The sequence below is a fragment of the Nelumbo nucifera genome, chromosome 1 (assembly GCF_055504915.1).
Source record: "Nelumbo nucifera cultivar China Antique chromosome 1, China Antique-T2T, whole genome shotgun sequence".
Classification (NCBI taxonomy): Eukaryota; Viridiplantae; Streptophyta; class Magnoliopsida; order Proteales; family Nelumbonaceae; genus Nelumbo; species Nelumbo nucifera.
The window spans coordinates 45,720,875-45,746,468 of NC_142649.1; the positions used below are offsets into that span (position 1 = coordinate 45,720,875).

At 44.7% G+C, this 25,594-nt stretch overlaps 1 protein-coding gene and 1 long non-coding RNA gene across 2 annotated transcripts; both read left to right on the forward strand.

The window, feature by feature from the left end:
• The first annotated feature begins 6,692 nt into the window (after positions 1 to 6,692).
• LOC148803202 (uncharacterized) lies at positions 6,693 to 11,782 on the forward strand. Its single transcript, XR_016081276.1, has 3 exons — positions 6,693 to 8,858; positions 10,549 to 10,972; positions 11,054 to 11,782. It is a non-coding gene; the product is annotated as an uncharacterized LOC148803202 (long non-coding RNA).
• An 821-nt stretch (positions 11,783 to 12,603) lies between these two features.
• On the forward strand, positions 12,604 to 13,248 carry LOC104589900 (3'-5' exonuclease-like). Its single transcript, XM_010248371.1, has one exon. The coding sequence runs from the start codon at positions 12,604 to 12,606 to the stop codon at positions 13,246 to 13,248; it is 645 nt and encodes a 214-aa protein (XP_010246673.1).
• The last annotated feature ends 12,346 nt before the right edge of the window (positions 13,249 to 25,594 follow it).

Genomic DNA, 25,594 nt, shown 5'->3' on the forward strand with positions numbered 1-25,594 from the left:
AGCTGAACGTGGACCAGGTTTATGTAGTATAGGCTTGGACCAATTGTCTTTCCCGCATCACATTTTTCACTCCCATTTGCAACCAATAGGCGTGTAGCAATAGCATGTGTGTTCAAAGCAGACCCAGCCCAGATTCAAACCTGGACGGTTGGCTGAACCAACTCTAACCCAAGTTACAACTGATTCCGGATCTCGGATTTCCTACAGACCCAAGTTGCAGCTGAACGTGGGCCAGGTTTATGTAGTATAGGCTTGGACCAAGTGTCTTTCCCGCATCACATTTTTCACTCCCATTTGCAACCAATAGGCGTGTAGCAATAGCATGTGTGTTCGAAGCAGACCCGGCCAGATTCAAACCTGGACGGTTGGCTGAACCAACTCTAACCCAAGTTACAACTGATTCCGGATCTCGGATGTCCTACAGACACAAGTTGCAGCTGAACGTGGGCCAGGTTTATGTAGTATAGGCTTGGACCAAGTGTCTTTCCCGCATCACATTTTTCACTCCCATTTGCAACCAATAGGCGTGTAGCAATAGCATGTGTGTTCGAAGCAGACCCGGCCCAGATTCAAACCTGGACGGTTGCCTGAACAAACTCTAACCCAAGTTACAACTGATTCCGGATCTCGGATTTCCTACAGACACAAGTTGCATGAACGTGGGCCAGGTTTATGTAGTATAGGCTTGGACCAAGTGTCTTTCCCGCATCACATTTTTCACTCCCATTTGCAACCAATAGGCGTGTGCAATAGCATGTGTGTTCGAAGCAGACCCGGCCCAGATTCAAACCTGGACGGTTGGCTGAACCAACTCTAACCCAAGTTACAACTGATTCCGGATCTCGGATTTCCTACAGACACAAGTTGCAGTTGAACGTGGGCCAGGTTTATGTAGTATAGGCTTGGACCAAGTGTCTTTCCCGCATCACATTTTTCACTCCCATTTGCAACCAATAGGCGTGTAGCAATAGCATGTGTGTTCGAAGCAGACCCGGCCCAGATTCAAACCTGGACGGTTGCCTGAACCAACTCTAACCCAAGTTACAACTGATTCCGGATCTCGGATTTCCTACAGACACAAGTTGCAGCTGAACGTGGGCCAGGTTTATGTAGTATAGGCTTGGACCAAGTGTCTTTCCCGCATCACATTTTTCACTCCCATTTGCAACCAATAGGCGTGTAGCAATAGCATGTGTGTTCGAAGCAGACCCGGCCAGATTCAAACCTGGACGGTTGGCTGAACCAACTCTAACCCAAGTTACAACTGATTCCGGATCTCGGATGTCCTACAGACACAAGTTGCAGCTGAACGTGGGCCAGGTTTATGTAGTATAGGCTTGGACCAAGTGTCTTTCCCGCATCACATTTTTCACTCCCATTTGCAACCAATAGGCGTGTAGCAATAGCATGTGTGTTCGAAGCAGACCCGGCCCAGATTCAAACCTGGACGGTTGCCTGAACAAACTCTAACCCAAGTTACAACTGATTCCGGATCTCGGATTTCCTACAGACACAAGTTGCAGCTGAACGTGGGCCAGGTTTATGTAGTATAGGCTTGGACCAAGTGTCTTTCCCGCATCACATTTTTCACTCCCATTTGCAACCAATAGGCGTGTAGCAATAGCATGTGTGTTCGAAGCAGACCCGGCCCAGATTCAAACCTGGACGGTTGCCTGAACCAACTCTAACCCAAGTTACAACTGATTCCGGATCTCGGATTTCCTACAGACACAAGTTGCAGCTGAACGTGGGCCAGGTTTATGTAGTATAGGCTTGGACCAAGTGTCTTTCCCGCATCACATTTTTCACTCCCATTTGCAACCAATAGGCGTGTAGCAATAGCATGTGTGTTCGAAGCAGACCCGGCACAGATTCAAACATGGACGGTTGGCTGAACCAACTCTAACCCAAGTTACAACTGATTCCGGATCTCGGATTTCCTACAGACCCAAGTTGCAGCTGAACGTGGGCCAGGTTTATGTAGTATAGGCTTGGACCAAGTGTCTTTCCCGCATCACATTTTTCACTCCCATTTGCAACCAATAGGCGTGTAGCAATAGCATGTGTGTTCGAAGCAGACCCGGCCCAGATTCAAAACTGGACGGTTGGCTGAACCAACTCTAACCCAAGTTACAACTGATTCCGGATCTCGGATTTCCTACAGACCCAAGTTGCAGCTGAACGTGGACCAGGTTTATGTAGTATAGGCTTGGACCAAGTGTCTTTCCCGCATCACATTTTTCACTCCCATTTGCAACCAATAGGCGTGTAGCAATAGCATGTGTGTTCGAAGCAGACCCGGCCCAGATTCAAACCTGGACGGTTGGCTGAACCAACTCTAACCCAAGTTACAACTGATTCCGGATCTCGGATTTCCTACAGACACAAGTTGCAGTTGAACGTGGGCCAGGTTTATGTAGTATAGGCTTGGACCAAGTGTCTTTCCCGCATCACATTTTTCACTCCCATTTGCAACCAATAGGCGTGTAGCAATAGCATGTGTGTTCGAAGCAGACCCGGCACAGATTCAAACCTGGACGGTTGGCTGAACCAACTCTAACCCAAGTTACAACTGATTCCGGATCTCGGATTTCCTACAGACCCAAGTTGCATCTGAACGTGGGCCAGGTTTATGTAGTATAGGCTTGGACCAAGTGTCTTTCCCGCATCACATTTTTCACTCCCATTTGCAACCAATAGGCGTGTAGCAATAGCATGTGTGTTCGAAGCAGACCCGGCCCAGATTCAAACCTGGACGGTTGGCTGAACCAACTCTAACCCAAGTTACAACTGATTCCGGATCTCGGATTTCCTACAGACCCAAGTTGCAGCTGAACGTGGACCAGGTTTATGTAGTATAGGCTTGGACCAAGTGTCTTTCCCGCATCACATTTTTCACTCCCATTTGCAACCAATAGGCGTGTAGCAATAGCATGTGTGTTCGAAGCAGACCCGGCCCAGATTCAAACCTGGACAGTTGGCTGAACCAACTCTAACCCAAGTTACAACTGATTCCGGATCTCGGATTTCCTACAGACACAAGTTGCAGCTGAACGTGGGCCAGGTTTATGTAGTATAGGCTTGGACCAAGTGTCTTTCCCGCATCACATTTTTCACTCCCATTTGCAACCAATATGCGTGTAGCAATAGCATGTGTGTTCGAAGCAGACCCGGCCCAGATTCAAACCTGGACGGTTGGCTGAACCAACTCTAACCCAAGTTACAACTGATTCCGGATCTCGGATTTCCTACAGACCCAAGTTGCAGCTGAACGTGGACCAGGTTTATGTAGTATAGGCTTGGACCAAGTGTCTTTCCCGCATCACATTTTTCACTCCCATTTGCAACCAATAGGCGTGTAGCAATAGCATGTGTGTTCAAAGCAGACCCAGCCCAGATTGAAACCTGGACGGTTGGCTGAACCAACTCTAACCCAAGTTACAACTGATTCCGGATCTCGGATTTCCTACAGACCCAAGTTGCAGCTGAACGTGGGCCAGGTTTATGTAGTATAGGCTTGGACCAAGTGTCTTTCCCGCATCACATTTTTCACTCCCATTTGCAACCAATAGGCGTGTAGCAATAGCATGTGTGTTCGAAGCAGACCCGGCCCAGATTCAAACCTGGACGGTTGGCTGAACCAACTCTAACCCAAGTTACAACTGATTCCGGATCTCGGATTTCCTACAGACCCAAGTTGCAGCTGAACGTGGACCAGGTTTATGTAGTATAGGCTTGGACCAAGTGTCTTTCCCGCATCACATTTTTCACTCCCATTTGCAACCAATAGGCGTGTAGCAATAGCATGTGTGTTCGAAGCAGACCCGGCACAGATTCAAACCTGGACGGTTGGCTGAACCAACTCTAACCCAAGTTACAACTGATTCCGGATCTCGGATTTCCTACAGACCCAAGTTGCATCTGAACGTGGGCCAGGTTTATGTAGTATAGGCTTGGACCAAGTGTCTTTCCCGCATCACATTTTTCACTCCCATTTGCAACCAATAGGCGTGTAGCAATAGCATGTGTGTTCGAAGCAGACCCGGCCCAGATTCAAACCTGGACGGTTGGCTGAACCAACTCTAACCCAAGTTACAACTGATTCCGGATCTCGGATTTCCTACAGACCCAAGTTGCAGCTGAACGTGGACCAGGTTTATGTAGTATAGGCTTGGACCAAGTGTCTTTCCCGCATCACATTTTTCACTCCCATTTGCAACCAATAGGCGTGTAGCAATAGCATGTGTGTTTGAAGCAGACCCGGCCCAGATTCAAACCTGGACAGTTGGCTGAACCAACTCTAACCCAAGTTACAACTGATTCCGGATCTCGGATTTCCTACAGACACAAGTTGCAGCTGAACGTGGGCCAGGTTTATGTAGTATAGGCTTGGACCAAGTGTCTTTCCCGCATCACATTTTTCACTCCCATTTGCAACCAATAGGCGTGTAGCAATAGCATGTGTGTTCGAAGCAGACCCGGCCCAGATTCAAACCTGGACGGTTGGCTGAACCAACTCTAACCCAAGTTACAACTGATTCCGGATCTCGGATTTCCTACAGACCCAAGTTGCAGCTGAACGTGGACCAGGTTTATGTAGTATAGGCTTGGACCAAGTGTCTTTCCCGCATCACATTTTTCACTCCCATTTGCAACCAATAGGCGTGTAGCAATAGCATGTGTGTTCAAAGCAGACCCAGCCCAGATTCAAACCTGGACGGTTGGCTGAACCAACTCTAACCCAAGTTACAACTGATTCCGGATCTCGGATTTCCTACAGACCCAAGTTGCAGCTGAACGTGGGCCAGGTTTATGTAGTATAGGCTTGGACCAAGTGTCTTTCCCGCATCACATTTTTCACTCCCATTTGCAACCAATAGGCGTGTAGCAATAGCATGTGTGTTCGAAGCAGACCCGGCCAGATTCAAACCTGGACGGTTGGCTGAACCAACTCTAACCCAAGTTACAACTGATTCCGGATCTCGGATTTCCTACAGACACAAGTTGCAGCTGAACGTGGGCCAGGTTTATGTAGTATAGGCTTGGACCAAGTGTCTTTCCCGCATCACATTTTTCACTCCCATTTGCAACCAATAGGCGTGTAGCAATAGCATGTGTGTTCGAAGCAGACCCGGCCCAGATTCAAACCTGGACGGTTGCCTGAACCAACTCTAACCCAAGTTACAACTGATTCCGGATCTCGGATTTCCTACAGACACAAGTTGCAGCTGAACGTGGGCCAGGTTTATGTAGTATAGGCTTGGACCAAGTGTCTTTCCCGCATCACATTTTTCACTCCCATTTGCAACCAATAGGCGTGTAGCAATAGCATGTGTGTTCGAAGCAGACCCGGCCCAGATTCAAACCTGGACGGTTGGCTGAACCAACTCTAACCCAAGTTACAACTGATTCCGGATCTCGGATTTCCTACAGACACAAGTTGCAGCTGAACGTGGGCCAGGTTTATGTAGTATAGGCTTGGACCAAGTGTCTTTCCCGCATCACATTTTTCACTCCCATTTGCAACCAATAGGCGTGTAGCAATAGCATGTGTGTTCGAAGCAGACCCGGCCCAGATTCAAACCTGGACGGTTGGCTGAACCAACTCTAACCCAAGTTACAACTGATTCCGGATCTCGGATTTCCTACAGACACAAGTTGCAGCTGAACGTGGGCCAGGTTTATGTAGTATAGGCTTGGACCAAGTGTCTTTCCCGCATCACATTTTTCACTCCCATTTGCAACCAATAGGCGTGTAGCAATAGCATGTGTGTTCGAAGCAGACCCGGCCCAGATTCAAACCTGGACGGTTGGCTGAACCAACTCTAACCCAAGTTACAACTGATTCCGGATCTCAGATTTCCTACAGACCCAAGTTGCAGCTGAACGTGTACCAGGTTTATGTAGTATAGGCTTGGACCAAGTGTCTTTCCCGCATCACATTTTTCACTCCCATTTGCAACCAATAGGCGTGTAGCAATAGCATGTGTGTTCGAAGCAGACCCGGCCCAGATTCAAACCTGGACAGTTGGCTGAACCAACTCTAACCCAAGTTACAACTGATTCCGGATCTCGGATTTCCTACAGACACAAGTTGCAGCTGAACGTGGGCCAGGTTTATGTAGTATAGGCTTGGACCAAGTGTCTTTCCCGCATCACATTTTTCACTCCCATTTGCAACCAATAGGCGTGTAGCAATAGCATGTGTGTTCAAAGCAGACCCGGCCCAGATTCAAACCTGGACGGTTGGCTGAACCAACTCTAACCCAAGTTACAACTGATTCCGGATCTCGGATTTCCTACAGACCCAAGTTGCAGCTGAACGTGGACCAGGTTTATGTAGTATAGGCTTGGACCAAGTGTCTTTCCCGCATCACATTTTTCACTCCCATTTGCAACCAATAGGCGTGTAGCAATAACATGTGTGTTCGAAGCAGACCCGACCAGATTCAAACCTGGACGGTTGGCTGAACCAACTCTAACCCAAGTTACAACTGATTCCGGATCTCTGATTTCCTACAGACACAAGTTGCAGCTGAAAGTGGGCCAGGTTTATGTAGTATAGGCTTGGACCAAGTGTCTTTCCCGCATCACATTTTTCACTCCCATTTGCAACCAATAGGCGTGTAGCAATAGCATGTGTGTTCGAAGCAGACCCAGCCCAGATTCAAACCTGGACGGTTGGCTGAACCAACTCTAACCCAAGTTACAACTGATTCCGGATCTCGGATTTCCTACAGACCCAAGTTGCAGCTGAACGTGGGCCAGGTTTATGTAGTATAGGCTATGCAGCCTATAATAACACCCCACGTCAGCCATGCACACCAAAGGGTTCGCATCCGCCCCAAAAACATCCCATGGGCTGTGAGTGCGCCGCATGTCCTCCCACACACGGTTTAGAGGGACTCGTGCACGCCCAAAAGTTCATCCTTCTCACTCCTCTCTCGAATTTCAGCTCACTTCAACTCTTGACCTTCTGCTCTCAAAACTGAAACCTGCCGGAGATTGCCTCATTTGAATTCTGCCGGTTGATTCCAACGACCATTCCAAAGGCGAAGCAGTTTTAACAGCGAGAAACGACAAAGAAGATGTCCTCTCAAACGCCTCCTCCCGAAGGCGACGCTGACGCGTCAATAACACGAACCGAGTGGTTTGTGAGCCTACACGGCTTTTCTCTTCTTCTCTTTTTTATTATCCTCGGCAGTTGATTACAGTTCAGTTCCCAGGTTTCGCACTTTAGCTCCGATATCTGGAGGTGTCTTTCTTCAAGAGTAGAAAGAACGAGGCAAAACACAGATCAGATAAGCGAGAGACAGAGGATTACTGTTGTTCAGTTTCCGATAGCAAGCTCTCTTCATTTCTTGAGGTTTGAAACGAAAATGGGTTGAGTTGAGGTTGTCCTTGAAGTCTCCCAGTAGAGAGGAAGAGGAAAGGGAAAGCTTTTATTCTTTCTCCGAGAATAAAAAATGGTCGTTGCGGACATTTTGTTTTCTCGTACTGCAAAAGAACTACAGCGTTGTGATGAAGTTGGCCGTCGCCAAGTCGTTGGGCGAGTCTCTGTTTCTTGATTTTATTGAGGCCTTCTTGATGGGTCTTACTCTGTAGCAAGGGACGAATCTCATGCTCCATTGCGAGGTTTTCGACCTTTACGCCTAAATTTGTCAAAATTGGACAAATTTTTTCTTGAACTCATTTGCCCCCTTCAGCTATTATTCCATATATTGTTTTTTTTTTATTTGAACTTGTTTAAAGATGATTATTAATGTAATTTTCATTTTCAATTATGTTCAGATGCATTCCATATAGATACATTAATGCTGTTTTCGAAGGATGGGAAAATCCCTAGCTTTCCTGGACAAGCAGAACTGATCTTTTTTATTCATTTATTGCAGAAAGGATTAGGTAGATGGTTATTTAAGAGCAAGAGGTTTGGTTGAGATTATGAGGGATATATGTATCCTTTGCGTGTCAAGAAGCTACTAGACAACTGGCCTGAGAAGAACGTAAAAATGAATTAAGTACTGATTTTGGGTTGAAATGTTCTGTTCAGATGACTGTGGATGAAGCCAAAAAGTCCAGCCCACATGTCTGAATGATTCAAGCTCTGGAGGAATGGTGCTTCGTCTGCAACAGGAAAGGGATTAAGTTCTTCCTTGTTCTCTAATCTAGGAGATGGCAGCAGCTGACTTGTAATTATTTAGACCGGTGACAGAGGGACAGGCACAGAGCATAGAGACAAAGAAAACAAGATTATTTGATGACAACCTGAGAACAAGAAGCAAAATAATTTTTCTCTTGTGAAGTGAGTTGTTGGTTAATGGAAGAGATACAGATTTGCAGATGTTGCAGCGGTTCTGACTTATGGCGTCGACTGGCGGAACTGGAAGGGGGCTCTCACTTCGGCGAAAATGAGAGAAAAACAAATAATAGGTGATGCTACGCAATTTGGCTGATGATTTGGCTTTCAGTAGACGACGGAGCTGGTTGATCTGCACAGAGAGAATCAGAGAACCCGGGGGTGCTTACCCGGCGAGGTCGCTCCGATGCCTAAGTCAGTAATGTGTGAGCTGAAGACAGTTTAGAAAGCAAGATAGCTAGTAAGCAATGATTATGCGTACATTTTCCCCCGAAGGGTTCGAGTCTTTATATACTGGAGTCCTCGCAGGTTTTTCAGAGTGGTTCCGAGATTCTTGCCATGATGAGGCCCGTATCCGTATTAGCAGGAGATAACACTACCAACCGATAAGGCTTATCGCTTCCGCTCGATTCGGATGGGGGAGATAAGGCTGTCAGTTACGAGGTGTGATCCCGTAAAGTGTGGAATCTGGTGGCGGTATCTTCGGGGGTAACATGCAAAGGTCGGTCAATATTATCCGAACTAGTGTCCCTTGGGTCCGTCTTGGTACGAATGAGGTGTCTTATAACCGAAGTGATCTTGATGCAATCGTGCCCCAAAGTGAACTTGTCCCGAAGTGGACTTGCTTCTGAGGTGGACTTGCCCCGAGGTGGACTTTCCCCAAGGTGGTTCGGTTATCCGAGCTCGGTCCGTCACAGACTTGGGTACGTCGGGATGAGCTGTCGTCCTGTCAGTTAGATCGTGTCCACGTGTCCCCCTATTATTAGGTCGGGCCAAATCACCCTACATCAATTGCCCCCACTTCCCGAGCCAGGGGTCCTGACCCGATGCGGGGAGTTCATGACGAGCCAAGTGGATTTGGTCCAAGGTTCGGTCAGCTAGTCAGATGAATCATGGGTCGGACTTGTTCGCTCACCTGGCTCAACCAGGAAAACCTAGGTCGCGTATGGTTTACGCGTGGACGTCACACGATTTATAAACTCTGCAGACGTCAAAAAACACACTAAACTGATTTTACCCTCGGGGGCCGTGCAACTGTTTTTCCTAAGAGCTGTTGGATTGCTTCGATCTCGACCATTGGTTCTTGGACATAGCGGCTATAAATAGGGGGGTCCGCGACTCACTTTTCTTGCCACAAATTCTGCGATTGAGCTCTCCCGAGGTCGTGTCGGAGTCTTCCAACTCGGTTTTCTTTCCGTTTTCCACTTCGTTCTTCGTTTCCGATGAGCCCCCATTCCTTAGCTTTCTCCTGCTTTCCGATTATGTCGAGTTCTAGCGTAGATAGGCTTGTAGATAGTGTTAGCGAGGTGGAGGGCGTTGTTGTTCTTGCCAAGGAAGTCAGCCCACGGCAGGGTGCTCCCCTCACCGGTCTTTGGAGGGAACCTCTGACCCCGAAGTTGAGCCATCTTGGCTCGGGGAGACCGAAGCCCAGGAAGAGGGCCCATCCTCCAGGTCGGGGGCCCCAACTCCTTCCCACGGTCGGAAACCCGATGACTTCGGGCCTTCCAAACTGTCTTAAGATAAACTAATGTACTTAGTGTCCCACTATCGTCTCCCCGATAGCTTAGTCTTCAGCATACCCTTAGGTCTGTACCCTTGGGCTCATGATCACAATGAGCTCGCTATTTTTGAGGAACAGCTCGCGGTAGGGCTGCATTTCCCACTCCACCCTTTCCTGATAGAAGTAGTTAAATTTTACAACATCACCATTGACCAGCTTCATCCGAACTCTATTCGGAATATCGTTGGCACTATTTTTTTGTTCCACTCCTACGGCCGACCCCTAACCCTGGACGTCTTCAGCTCGATCTGTGTGATCAAGCGAAACTCGATCTGTCTGCGCGGGGACGTTAGACAGAGTTATTATATCTCTCCCAGGCCCGGATTCAAGATCTTGCACGGCTGCCCGAACAAGGTCCCGGCCTGGAAAAGGCGATACTTCATCGCTCGTAAACCGGAAGGGTGGTCTTTTCCAACCCACTGGAGGGTGGCTACTCAGGACCCCAGGGTGAGCTTGGACGGAGAGACCAGGGTAGTGATCAATTCGTGGAGGGACCTCGGGCTTGAGATGAAAAACTTCTTGGCTGAGGATACACTGGTGTGAGCTAGTTTGAGCCCCCTACTAGGTTTCCTTTCGGATACTTGCTTGAAACACCCTTTAAGTTTTTTGACTAATTGTCTGTTTTTTGCAGCTACAATGCCAGAGGTCGATGTAGAGAGCCTCCTGATGAGCTCCCGGAGGGGGAAGAAGCGAAAGGCTGCGAAGAGGCTTCGCCGGGAGGTCGGACCTTCAACGTCCGGAGCAACCGAGGCCCAGGCCATGGAGCCGATCTCCATTGAGCCCCCCAAGGAGGAGGCCCGAGCTGCACACCCCGAGGTGGACGCAGAGGAGGGCCGTGAGGAGGAAGCTCGTCCTCAAGAATCGGAGGATGTATCAGCTTCGGAGGGCCCGTTGCCGAGCCAGAGAGCATCCCCACGAGTGAAGGAGAAAGCATCACGAACCATGTGCTCGCGGTGCGCAAGAGCCGGGATGTCGTCTTTCCAAGCGAGGTTGCGCGATGGGTTGACATGCCTCTGAAGCGGCTCTTGGGACTAGCCTCCAGCCATTGCATGGTGGTAAGCACTCTGCCTTCGGCTTCGCTTTCTCTTTCTTTTTTCTCTCTTTTTTTTTTACTTACCTCGATTTTCCTTTGATAGGTCAACTCCGCCCTTCATGCGTTGGCCTACCAGTCCGCGATCCACTCAAAGGAGGCTCGGGACGCCAAGGTGGAGGTACGAAATCTCCATCGCGAGCTGGACCTAGCTCGGGGCGAGGTGCTTCGGGCTAAAAAGGGAGTCGAGGGCCAGAAGCAGCTGATTCTGGACCAGGACGGGCGGATCTCCTCGCTGATTGAGCAGATTTCTGCGATGACCGAGGAGAACGCGAAGCAAAAGGAGCTAATTGCGACAATGACCGAGGAGAAGGCATGGCTTCAACGAGAAGTCGAAAATATTGAAGCAATGGTTCAGGAACGAACTCAGATCTTCGAGACCGCCATCCAGGAGGTGCAGGAAGAAGAGAGGAACCAGGCTGTTGAGCGCTTCAAGGAGTCCTCGAAGTTTCGTGCTCTTCAGGCCGAATACGATTCAAGCTCCTACCGCTTTGGGTTCAAACTGTGTAGGTATCTAGTCTGACAGAAATTCCCTGATCTCGACCTCAGTGCCATCACGACGGCGGGCTTAGCTCTAGGGGTGGCTAGGGCAGCGAACGAGGAACCTAACTCGTCAGAAGAGGAGAGCGATGACGAGGTCGAAGTAGTGTGCCCTTCAGATGAGGCTGGCAATCTTCCCTCTTGATAGTTTTTCCTTCTTTTCTATTCCTTTTTGAATCATGGATGTACACCCCGAAGCCATTGAGCTCGAGTCACAATGAGACCTTTTGTACTTACAATCACTTCATCAATGAAATATATATAGACTTTCTTGACTAGTCTTTGCGTAGAAATATTCTAAGTGTGAGTGACTCCCAATCTGGGCAGCGAATGTATAGGTTACCCGAATTGTCGAGCTATCGAGCTAGACAATAAGTAAGGATAACCAAACATAAAATTTTTCTATGTGAATATCACCCTGAATTGTCTACCCGGACTATTAGTAGGGGTAATCTCACATAATGTACACCGAGGTGAGCGGCATTATGGGGTATATACCCGACCTGTCCGCGCAAGGGCTACACATTTAGATGTCAGTTGTCCCTAACGGGCCCAACCTATTGTTATATGCCAAAGTGGGCTAGACATCGTAGGGCTTATACTCGAGCTGTCTATGCCTTAGGCATTAGAGGTATTTTGCCTATACCGAAGAGGCATATTTTTATTAATGGTGTTTGGCAGTTATAATATAATCGAGTCCATTGGTCCATGATTTTTCTTGCCGGTTTGGAACCGATTCTACCAAGTATATCAAATCGTTCAAGTGGGTTCCACAATTTTTAGATCTATGGTGCAAGATGCATATTTTTTAAAAGGTGTAAGATGCATTTTCAAGAGATGCAATAGAAAGGAACAATTTATGGAGGAGATTTGTCTAGCGAGCGTTATATAAAGGGCGTCTGATGCAAGAAAAGAGCAAATTATGAAGGAGATTTGTCTGCCGAGTGTTATGTGAAGAGTGCTGCCACAATTCTATATACCGCCATGGTTCTTTTTCCCTGAGTAGAATTCTTGTAAGCCAAGAAACTTCCCTCTCAGAGAGATAGAGAGAGAACCATGAACAACGACAACATTTCCATCCGACATCACAGGAAAGCCAGTGTCAAACCTCATAGAGCCTTCACGGTTAATTTTTTCGGCAACAAGATCCGAACCATTGTCACCACCAACTTTGCTGTTGTGAAGAAATGGGTCTACAAAATCCGCTACTTTTACCGTGCCCGGCGCGACCAACTCGTCATCGGCCTCGGCGTTCAGTGGCCCGTAAATGACCCATCACAATCGTATACATTGCAGCTCTGCGTCGGTCGACACTGTTTAGTCCTCCATCTCTTCTACACCCGGTATGTCCCTCGTATCTTCCATCGGTTCCTCGCCGACGGTCGAAATACTTTTGTTGGCATCTGGAACTACAATGATGAAATCAAGCTGAGGAAGTCGCAGCAAAAGTTGTTAGTTTCTCGTCTTGTGGACGTTCGGTGTGTTGCAGCAGCGAGAATGGATATGAGTTTGCAAGCTTCCATGGAGACCTTGGCGGAAGCAATTCTTGGCAGAGAGGGCGTCAATAAGCATATAGAAATTGCAACGAGTGATTGGGGTCGTGGCTTTCTTTCTAAAGAACAGGTCCTCTATGCTTGTCTTGATGCATTCGCTTCATCAGAAATTGGAAAGAAACTCGAAGCTTGGGACTGGACTGATTGAAATGGGTTTTCATTTATCGTTTTCGATCGGTTTTCTTTGGTTGGTGATGGTTACATATTGTAAGTTAAAAATATTGTTATTTGAATTTATTTTGAAATTTGATAACTGTTATACCTAAAATTGTCAAATAATGTAACAATAACAATTGTCAAATAATTATAAAAATTATCAAATATAAATTAAAAGAAATTACCATTATTAGACATAAATTTCCAATATTTATAAAAATTACTAAAAATAAGTCAAAAGAAATTATCACAAATTAGTAGACTTTAGGATGATAATTACTTGAAATTATCAAATAATATAATCCTAAATACATCAAAATAATTTACCAAAAATCATCATAAATTAGTAGAAATGTCCAAAAATAGCCACTAAATTCTAAATTACTAGAATTTACCAATAAACTATCATATAATAAATATAATACATTAGTATATATTTACCAAGAAATTAGTATATAATAGAAATTACCAGAAATTAGTAGAAATTATATTATAGAACTAATTTCCACTAATTAACCAATAAACTATCATATAATAAGTATAAAAGAAGTATATATTGACCAAGAATTCTCATAAATTAGTATAATAGGAATTACCAAAAATTAGTAGAACTTAGCCAAAAATAACCACTAATTTCCATAAAATATTATATTTACCAAGAATTATTATATAATAGAAATCACCAGAAATTAGTAGAACTTAGGATGATGATTACATCAAATTATCAAATAATATGAAGCTAAATAAATTACAATAATTTGTTAAAAATTGCATTTCATTTTTCCGTGCATCGCACGGGTCCCCGCTAGTGATTAATTAAAAGAAGAGCAAGAGTTCGAGATTCATCTCATGATAGGGTTTAAAACAAAGGGAAAATCAATACGGATTTTAGCTAGATGCCTAGACCATAACAATAAGCTCAAAACACACCCAAAATCATTACAGATTTTAACTACAATCTATAGATTTCTTGCATGGTATGAGCAATGAAGGAGACTAGAAAGAGTATATACCTGTGAGTGAGGAGAAACCAAGAAAACAACTATTAAATGGATGGCGATAGAGTTGCAGACTAGTCTGGGATCCTATATTGAACCACGAGCTTGTAAATGTCCTCGACATTTAGCTTGGTAGGACCGAACTTAGTCTTGCTCTTAGGTGTTTGACGAGAGGGTGAGGCCCTTTTGTGGGAACCTCACCGCTCTTGGGCCGAGGACCCTCCTCGGCATGGAAGGTATTACCCCTCTCTTTCCCAAACTCGACACCAGACAATGAAAAAAAGGGCAAGACAAAGGGAAGATGACTAACCTAAAAACAAATAGACCGACCTCCCTAACGACACCAATTACTTCAACAATGCCGAGCTCCACGACCTTAGAACGCACCAGATCTCCAGAATCAGTAACGAAGGAAATGGGCCCCTGAAGGTCCTATTTATAGATAGACAAATCGAATTGTGAACGACTGAGATCGATTGGATCCAACGGTCCTCAAAGGCGTGATTGTTTGTATTCTAAGGTGAAATGTGTTTAGCGCATTTTTGACCTCCATGAGACTTAATGATTATGTGGCATCTGTGTGTAGCCGGAATGCGACCTCTTGGCCGAGTCAGATCAATTGATCCGATCGGATCCTAAGCCGTTGGTCGGACCTCAGTTGAAGCTGGAACTTAGGTCAAATCACCTCAGGTTAAACTACTCCCTCACCAAGCTAATCATGTCAGACTTGGGTGTGGGGGGCAATTGATGAGGGGTGATTTGGTCCTCCAATGATATCATGACATGTGGCACTACAAAACTGTCAAATGGCATCTTAGCACTACGTAAGCAAACCTTGGACACCTGGCACCTGTCTCAACCTCCTCGACCCCCCCCCCTTGGCAAGATGACCTATGAACAGCCTAGGAGATATCAAGTCGGCATGAAGAGGTGACCTGCCTCCATTGACCTAGCCCAGATCCAGTTAGCGACTTACCCGACATGATGGGTGACTTCCTTCTTGAAAAGGTTACCATCTTCGACTCCTTTGGGATCACGATGACACATTGACGTAGCTAATCTCAGTCCTGTCTACTTTGGATGCGACCATATAAGCATTATCAGCTTACGTGAAATCTATCTTTGGGCGTCGAACCACCTTTGAATCAGATGGGCCGGTGATCTTGGACACGCTCTGTGGATCTCACAACAATCTGCCTATATAAAGTGTTAGACAGTTTTTGTATGCCCTTAGCTCCAATCAGAATGATGTTACATTATGAGTTTATTGTAAATGAATAAAGTACATATTTGATTCATGTTCCTTTGGTATGTTTTTGTTTAATACCCTTAAACTAGACACTTAATGAGACTCGTGTTAGTTTAGAATGTTCACAGCTAGTGGGTCAGTCTAGGGAAAGCTATCCTGATAAGGCTGACACTGATGTGCCACCAAGTCGGTTGGGGTGGCTTGTCTCAGCCGCCAGGGTGAGACCCGAGGCACATGCAGTGTAGCATTAATTGAATCTTTGAACCGGACCAGATTTCCAGTATTACCCTGGACCTTAGAGATTAATGGGCAAAACTGGAAAGTTACACCCGACCCCAAGACTCGATTATGATACTACACTAGGTGTCGGATTAGGCTGTCTTTGATGTACCAATCAGTGAGATCCTTAGCGAGGGTCAAAACTTGGGTATGTTGGAACAGTCTGAGAATTCATCTGAGTGGGTGATCATAGTGACAGGATCAGCTCCTTTGTCGAATAAAAGTAATGATTGAGGATGCACTCTCACTAATGGAAACCAAGACTGCCGACAGCCGATTTCAATCGTTGAGATTTGTTTTGCAAAATATATTTTATATGAGATATAAAAGTATATATATATATATATATATATATATATTACGGTTTCCAAAATGTTTGCAAGAAGGTTTTAATTCCCGGGATCCACATAAGCAGAGAGTGCAACACTGTTCCTTGCAGCCGAGGGAGAGGTCTTCTCTTGTCGGGCAATGTTTGATCATTATGGGCTGAGAGGTTAAGTGTAAGATTATTGAGAATAATGCCTGATGGGCTAATCTTGCATCTGCCCACAGTCCCTGGGTGTTACAAGGTGGCTTGGCCCAGGGAGCACTTATGGTAAGTATTGGGCCCATAGAGCCCATATGATGGGCTTTCAGGGGTGCACTGTTCATAACAGTGTATTCGGCCAGGCCTTGTAACAAAGGCTGGGTCAAACCCATGTGGCTGATGTGTAGATCAATGCTTGGGTCCCACGGCATACAAGGAAGCCCAACTGGGCAGCATTTAGGAAGGCTAAGTGAGCACATGACTTTAATGGGCATAAAAGCCATTTCGAATTAGGTTGTTTTAATTAGTTAAATATGGGGCGAATTCTGAGGTGGATTAGCATATAGGATAGGGTCCCTATCCTGGGGTGGATTAACCCTATCCACTCAGAGAGTCCAGATCTAAATGTGATTTAGATATGGAAACCTCCTAATCAGATTAGGAAAAGGCTAATCTAATTTGTAGATAAGATAAGGGTTTATCCTTATCACCTAAAGGGATGTTTGATCCAAATATGATTTGGATCAACAACTCCTAATGGGATTAAGAACTGATCTTTTAAGGTTACAAAAGAAGGAAGGGGCGGCAGCCTTTAGAACATCACAAGATCATCAGATCACTGCAAATCTTTAGAGCTAAAATCACAGAAGAGAGAATTCAGCATACCTGCAAAAATTCTCTCTTGCCGCCTCCTTCCTGCCACCGCCTCACCTACCAGTTCGACCTCATTTTCAGTGGGAGAAATCAAGATTTGATCTTGATATCAGTTCTTTGTGAAGGGACTGATAGGAAGCTGTGCTCATGTGCCATGCTGCTATTTCTTGCGAAGGACTAGGTTCTTGGAGAAGAACACTACTGATTCTGCTCCATCCTACATTGCGCCATCTTCAGTGGGAGCAGTCTCTGGATCATTCCTTGGGCGTGAACACCTTCATTGGGAGATATTATTTCTCCGTATCAGGTATAATCCTCTCCTTCTGCTTTTGTTCAGATCTGGTTCAATTTATGGTTCAAGATTGATCCTTGAAAATATGATTTTCTAAATAGGGAATGCGATTCCTAGTTGAAGGGTGAGAAATTTTTGAAATTCGCCCACCTTATTCCGCAAGATTTGGGCGTCCATACGATGAATCTCTCATCCCTTCAGTGGTATCAGAGTCAGGTTTCAAATTTTGAAACAATTCTTTTCAGATCTGAACCTGCGCAAATGGGCAGAAGGCGTTTTACCCAATTTGCGCAGATAAGGGTTTTGGGAAATGGTTCCCAAAATTATGGGCGAATAATCTGAAATTAATTTTTATATAAATCTGATTATTGTTTAGAATTGTTCTTTATGATTTTCTTGATTTATGGGTTGTTCGTACAAAAGGATCAAAATCTTGATTTGCGCAGGGAACCTGCGATTTTGCAGTTTCTGGATTATTTTATTACATTTGGTCTGTAAAATTATTATTTTTTTATTTTTTAGACTGAATGTATAGGTATTCGATTTGATGTAATTATTAATAGTAGGTTTTCTATTTATTTTATTTTGGATCGAAAATGGCGGCGCTAAGAAGGAGATTTTGCAGATGGGAAAATCGCAATCTGCGATTTGCAGTTTATGAAACTGCAAACTGTGATCTAACCTCTATTTTGTAGGATGGATTGTGCGAACAACCCTGTTTGACTGATTCTTGATTTTCTTTTATCAATATTTAATTTCAGATTATTTTCTTGAATTAAAGATCAAACCCTAGACCCATTCGAACCAAGATTGGTTCAAATTGTTTGGACCGAATCTAGGGTTCGATCAAGGCTAAATGTAAGCCCTAATTTTTCCAAAAATGGGGCCTGAGGATTGATAATTTATTTATTGTTTAATTCGGCCCAACCTGTAAAGGCCCAGTTTTAAATAGTTAAAACTACTAAAAGCTCACTTAACAGATAAAGCTATATGGGCCGAACCCATCAACCCTAATTCGGTCCATATACCTAGATAATATTAATGGTTAATATTATGGATTTAAAATGGGCTTCAAATGGGCTTTACAGATATTTAATTGATTGGATCAATTTATCCTTGCATGTGATGTATGGATGTGTGATGTGATACGTACATGGGTCATATGTGCTTGGCCCATGCTGAATCGATAGTGGCTCTTGCGCACACCATGGCTGAACGCACATCATTGCCACGGTATCCCTTTTGGTCATTGGATGACCTCCCTCAGTGGTGGGCCCCACACCTCATGAAGAGGTTACGTGCGGAACCCTAGCCGATTTGGGCCCACCAAAATCTGGCTTTATGAATGTCAGTGGGAGCCACTTTGGTTTGACCTAGATCAAACTAGAACGTAATTTACTGTTCCCTTCAACTAATATGAGTGCATGTGATAGGGAGATTCATATGATGAACTCTCTAAAGGCCTTCCATCATTAGTATGAGGATGGGTCCTTCAGTAATGAGGAAACGCACCAGAAAATGGGCTATCCATTTGCTGTTGGGCTTGTCTAAGTGTTTCATAAGATGATAGGGGCACCATAGACCGATGTGGGAAGGGCTTCACCAGAAAATGGGAACTCTCTCACGGTACCTTGGCGTTCACGAATAGGATGGGTAAGCACTCACTAGACAGAAAGGTTTACCTGAAAACGACTCTGAACCTTGTCTGACAGAGGCCAAAGGGAAAACTCATATGATGAGTGGATATGATCCTTCACAGAAAGGTGATGGGGTTATGCAACTGAAACAGTTGGCTCCATGCACCCTATGTGATTTCCCACATTTCCAAAGACAACTCGCAGTCTCCGTCACTGAGAAGGGAGGGAAATCTCAGAGATGAATAAATGGGAATGGAACGTAGATTAAAATCCATATCTATGTAATGAACATGAATCAAATTAGGTTGTGGACTGATGTTTGCTCTTTTATCAGAAAATGGCAAACGGACAATTTGCAAAGCTTCTTGATGACAACAAGCTGAAGGGCCCAAACTATGCCGACTGGTACAGGAACCTTATGTTGGTCCTAACTTCAGAAAAGTTGGACAAAGTAGCTAAAAAAAATCCTGCCCCGGAGCATCCGGGTGATAGGGCTTCTGAGGCCCGAAGGAGAGACTATCAGGATTGGGAGGAGAAAAACTCCCTTGCCCGCTGCTATATCATTGTCTCCTTGGACAACCCAATACAGAGGCAGTTTGATCAGATCGAACTTGCCAAGGACATATTGGACAGTCTCAGGACAATGTACGAAGAGCAGAATCGTTCTACTCGGCAGAAGGTCTTGAAATAGTTCATGACCGCGCAGATGTCCAAAGGCCAACAAGTTCACGACCATTGTCTTCGGATGATGGGTTACATCAACGAACTGGAGGCTCTTGGATCCGGGCAGGACCTTGCGACCCAGATAGACGCTATCCTCAATTCTTTGCCTCCTTCATTTAATCCGTTCATCATGATCTATAGCATGAACAAGCTGAATGTCAGCTTGCAAGAGCTCAGCAATATGTTGCAACGAGGAGAAGAACTGATTAAAAAGGATGAGCCCGTAGCTATGCTTGTTGAAGCTAGCAAAACATGCAAGAGAAAGAGGAAGGCAAAGAAGCCTCAGAAGAAAGCCACTAAGGGTAAGAAGCAGAAGAAAGACAAAGCATCGGATGCCTGTCACTTCTGCAAGAAGACCGACCACTGGAAAAAGGAACTATCCTGCCTACCTGAAATCCAAGAAAGGTAATTTCGAATCTTGTGTTATAGAAACCAACTTATTGGTAGCTTCTGCGTCCTGGTGTATTGACTCTGGGCTTCAACTCATGTGTGTAACTCACTGCAGGGGTTCAAAGTAAGCAGAAGGCTGAGTGAAGGAGAAGTTACGCTCTCCTTGGGGACTTCTGCAACTATTGCAACCGCGGCCATAGGAACCGTGGAGTTAATTTTTAGATAAGGAACGATTGTACTGAAAGATCGTCTTTATGTACAAAATTTAAGAAGAAATTTGATTTATGTCTCAAAACTGTGTGCGGATGGTTATTCTGTCTTTTTCAGTAATACGATTACTATTAAAAGAAACAACAAATTCATTGCATACGGGGAACTGGAGAACGGTCTCTATGTTCTACATCCTTCTCTAGAAACTAACATAACCGAAACTACATCGGCTGAAATCCCCAAGAAAAGAGTCTGTGATACAGTCAATCCCACGTGCCTGTGGCATTACCGACTTGGCCACATCGGTGTTGACTGAATCACAAGGTTGGTAAAAGATGGTCCTTTGGATTTTCTAACTGTAGAAGATCTTCCCACCTGTGAGCCTTGCCTACAAGGCAAGATGACAAAACGACCATTTAACGGTAAGACTGAAAGATGTACAAGTACACTTGACCTTATACATACTGATGTATGTGGTCCCTTGAGTATTAGGAACGGAATCAACACGTGTATTTCATCACCTTTACAGATGATTTCTCACGAAATGGTTACGTGTACCTAATGAGACATAAGTCTGAATCCTTTGAAAAGTTCAAAGAGTTCAGACAAGAAGTCAAGAAACAGTTAGGGAGAGAAATTAAAGCCCTTTGATCAGATTGAGGTGGCGAGTATCTCTCTAACGAATTCAGGGACTACTTAAAGGACAATGGGAAAGTATCACAATTGGCTCCTCCAGCTACACCACAACTTAACGGTGTTTCAGAGAGGAGGAATAGGACCTTATTGGATATGGTCCGGTCACTTCTCATACACTCAGAGTTACCCACATCCTTTTGGGGCTACGCATTAGAGACTGCGATTTACGTGCTGAATCGGGTTCCAACCAAATCGGTTCCGAACACTCCATATGAACTTTTGACCAAAAAGAAACCAAGTGTCAGACACTTGAAGATTTGGGGTTGTCCAACACACGTTAAAAGAACGAGTGCAGACAAGTTGGAATCCAAGACCAGCCGTTGCCTATTTGTAGGCTACCCAAAAGGCTTTGTGGGTTACATATTCTATGACCCAAGTGAGCAGAAGGTGTTCTGCAGCCGAAATGCACAATTCTTGGAAACTGATTACATCCTGGACACTCATCGTCAAGAAGTAGTTCTTGATGAAGAGAGCTCAGGAGTAGTGGGAGATGTCCCACAAGTTCCAGGTAGTGACCAACCTAGAAGATCCACTTAGGTATCCAGGCCACTAGTTCATTATGGTTATGACCAGGATAGTTACCTGGTGGAAACCTTGACTAGTGAGGAGGATCCCGTGACTTATGCGGAAGCTATGTTGGACATAGATTCCCAGAAGTGGATGGAGGCCATGAAAGCTGAGATGGACTCAATGGAGACCAATGGAGTCTAAATTCTAGTAGATCCGCCCTCCGGGGTAAAAGCAATTGGTTGCAAATGGATTTACAAGAGGAAGAAGGGCCCCGATGGTAGAGTTGAGACCTTCAAAGCTCGTCTGGTGGCAAAAGGGTACACTCAGAAAGAGGGCATCGATTATGAGGAAACCTTTTCGCCCGTGGCCATGCTTAAATCCATTAAGATCCTGCTAGCTGTAGCAGCATACCATGATTATGAGATTTGGCAAATGGATGTCAAAACTGCATTCCTGAATGGAGATCTTACTGAAGATATCTATATGCAGCAGCCGCAAGGCTTCATTGATGCTGGTCAGGAACACATGGTATGTAAACTCAATAGATCCATTTATGGACTTAAGCAAGATTCTAGGAGTTGGAACATCCGTTTTGACTCTACTGTCAAATCATTTGACTTCAAGCAGAATCCGAATGAGCCCTGTGTTTACAGGAAATCCAGTGGGGATAAGGTTATCTTCTTGATTTTGTATGTAGATGACATTCTACTCATTGGGAATGATGTAGGAATGTTAACTACGGTGAAAGTATGGCTTTCACAGCAATTCTCCATGAAAGATCTTGGAGAAGCCTCCTATATACTGGGTCTTTGACTCTATAGAGATAGATCAAAGCGGATAATAGGATTATCCCAATCTGCTTACATTGACAAAATAGTCAAGAGATACAGCATGGAGAACTCTAAGAAAGGAAATGTTCCTTTCAGGCACGGAGTCACTCTCTCCAAGAAGATGTCTCCCAAAACCTCTAAGGAGATTGAGGGCATGAAGGACGTTCCCTATGCCTCTTTCATAGGGAGCATCATGTATGTCATGCTGTGCACTCGGCCCGACATTGCTCAGGCAGTGAGTGTGGTAAGCAGATTCCAAGCCAACTCAGGGCAGGAGCACTGGACTGCTGTGAAAAATATACTTAAGTACCTTCGAAGGACAAAAGAGTTATGTCTGGTATTCAATGGTAGCTCACTACAGATCCAAGGGTATACTGATGCCAATTTTCAGTTGGATCTAGATGATAGAAAGTCTACATATGGATATGTTTTCATGATAGGATCGTGTGTTGTTTGCTGGAAAAGCAGCAAACAGGGGTCCACTGCAGACTCCACGACCGAAGTCGAGTACATTGCCGCAAGTGAGGCTGCCAAAGAATCCGTGTGGATGAAGAAGTTCATTCGCAAGTTGGGAGCAGTTCCGTCCAGCACATCACCCATCCCGTTGTTGTGTGACAACAATGGAGCAATTGCTCAAGCTAAAGAGCCACGAGCCCACTCGAAGTCAAAGCACATCGAGAGCAAGTACCACGTACTGCGGGAGATTGTTGGTAGAGGGGACGTCCTGATTCAGAAGGTAGCGTCAGCGAAAAATGTAGCAGACCCATTGACGAAGCCACTATCACAGAAAGTGTTTGAGAAACACGTGGAAAGCATGGGACTCCGGCTTGTATCAGATTAGACCTAAGTGCAAGTGGGAGTTGTTAGACAATTTTTGTATGCCCTTAGCTTCAATCAGAATGATGTACATTATGAGTTTATTGTAAATGAATAAAGTACATATTTGATTTATGTTCCTTTGGTATGTTTCTGTGTAATACTCTTAAACTGGACACTTAATGAGACTCGTGTTAGTTTAGAATGTTCACAGCCAGTGGGTCGGTCTGGGAGACCTATCCTGATAAGGCTGACACTGATGTGCCACCAAGTCGGTTGGGGTGGCCTGTCTCAGCCGCCAGGGTGAGACCCGAGGCACATGCAGTGTAGGACTAATTGAATCTTTGAACCAGACCAGATTTCTAGTATTGCCCTAGACCTTGGAGATTAATGGGAAAACTAGAAAGTTACACCCGACCCCTAGACTCGATTATGATACTACACTAGGTGTCGGATTGGTCTATCTTTGATGTACCAATCAGTGAGATCCTTAGCGAGGGTCAAAACTTGGGTATGTTGGGACAGTCTGAGAATTCATCTGAGTGGGTGATCATAGTGACAGGATCAGCTCCTTTGTCGGACAAAGGTAATGATCGATGATGCACTCTCACTGATGGAAACCAAGACTATCGGCAGCCGATTTCAATCGTTGAGATTTGTTTTGCAAAATATATTTTATATGAGATATAAAAGTATATATATATATATATATATATATATATATATATATATATATATATATATATATATATATACGGTTTCCAAAATGTTTGCAAGAAGGTTTTAATTCCCGGGATCCATATAAGCAGAGAGTGCAACATTGTTCCTTGCAGCCGAGAGAGAGGTCCTCTTTTGTCGGGCAATGTTTTGATCATTATGGGCTGAGAGGTTAAGTCTAAGACCATTGAGAATAATGCCTGATGGGCTAATCTTGCATCTGCCCACAGCCCCTGGGTGTTACAAGGTGGCTTGGCCCAGGGACCACTTAAGGTAAGTATTGGGCCCATAGAGCCCATATGATGGGTTTTCAGGGGTGCACTGTCCATAACAATGTATTCAGCTAGGCCTTGTAACAAAGGCTGGGTCAAACCCATGTGGCTGATGTGTAGATCAATGCTTGGCCCCACGCCATACTACGAAGCCCAACTGAGCAGCAGTTAGGAAGGCTAAGTGAGCACCTGACCTTAATGGGCCTAAAACCCATTTCGAACTGGGTTTTTTAATTAGTTAAATATGGGGCGAATTTTGGAGTGGATTAGAAGATAGGATAGGGTTTTAACCCTATCCACTCAGAGAATCTAGATCTGAATGTGATTTAGATCTGGAAACCTCCTAATGAGATTATGATAAGGCTAATCTAATCTGTAGATAAGATAAGGGTTTATCCTTATCACCTAAAGGGATGTTTGATCCAAATATGATTTGGATCAGCAACTTCTAATGGGATTAGGAGCTGATCCTTTAAGGTTACAAAAGAAGGAAGGGGTGGCAGCCTTTAGAACATCACAAGATCATCAGATCACTGCAAATCTTTAGAGCTAAAATCACAGAAGAGAGAATTCAGCATACCTGCGAAAATTCTCTCTTGCCGCCTCCTTCCTACCGCCGCCTCACCTGCCAGTTCAACCTCCTTTTCAGTGGGAGAAATCAAGATTTGATCTTGATATCAGTTCCTTGTGAAGGGACTGATAGGAAGCTGTGCTCACGTGCCATCCTGCTATTTCTTGCGAAGGACTAGGTTCTTGGAGAGGAACACTGCTGATTCTGCTCCATCCTACACTGCGCCATTTTCAATGAGATCAGTATTTGGATCATTCCTTGGGTGTGAACACCTTCGTTGGGAGATATTATTTCTCTGTATCAGGTATAATCCTCTTCTACTGCTTTTGTTCAGATCTGGTTCAGTTTATGGTTCAAGATTGATCCTTGAAAATATGATTTTCTAAATAGGGAATGCATTTCCCAGTTGAAGGGTGAGAAATTTTTGAAATTCGCCCACCTTATTCCGCAAGATTTGGGCATCCATATGATGGATCTCTCATCCCTTCATAAAGGCGTTCCCTTTCTTAAAAAAGGTACAAGCGATTTAGATCTCATAACACTCTAGCTCTCTAGCTTTCTTGTTATCAAATATCAGTTCACTGAATTAAACATTGAAGTGCCCTCTCAGTGTAAAGCAACCCAATACTCTGATATCTTCTTTTGCAGCTCAGTTAAACGATCTGCTTATTTTGACATCTGAGTTGTTTGGAAGCAAAAACCACCAGTTTGCACATCATCACTTTTTATCTCATTTCTAATACAATTTAAAAAAGATACATTTTGATGGACTCCTCATATACATAAGGAAATGAATTATAACTTTGAATTTCTAAACGAGCACTAGTATTTCATTAAAAGTTCCTCAATATGTACACACTAAGCTGAGATATAGTAGTTGTTCATCTCTCAAGGCCATGATGATGCGTAGCTGAAGAAATTGGAATCCCAGGAGAGGCAACGACCTTCAAAAATTTTAGATGAATTTA

What these genes read in the sequence shown, in the direction of transcription:
- LOC104589900 (XM_010248371.1), top strand. Translation starts at nt 12,604, where the DNA reads ATGAACAACGACAACATTTCCATCCGACATCACAGGAAAGCCAGTGTC.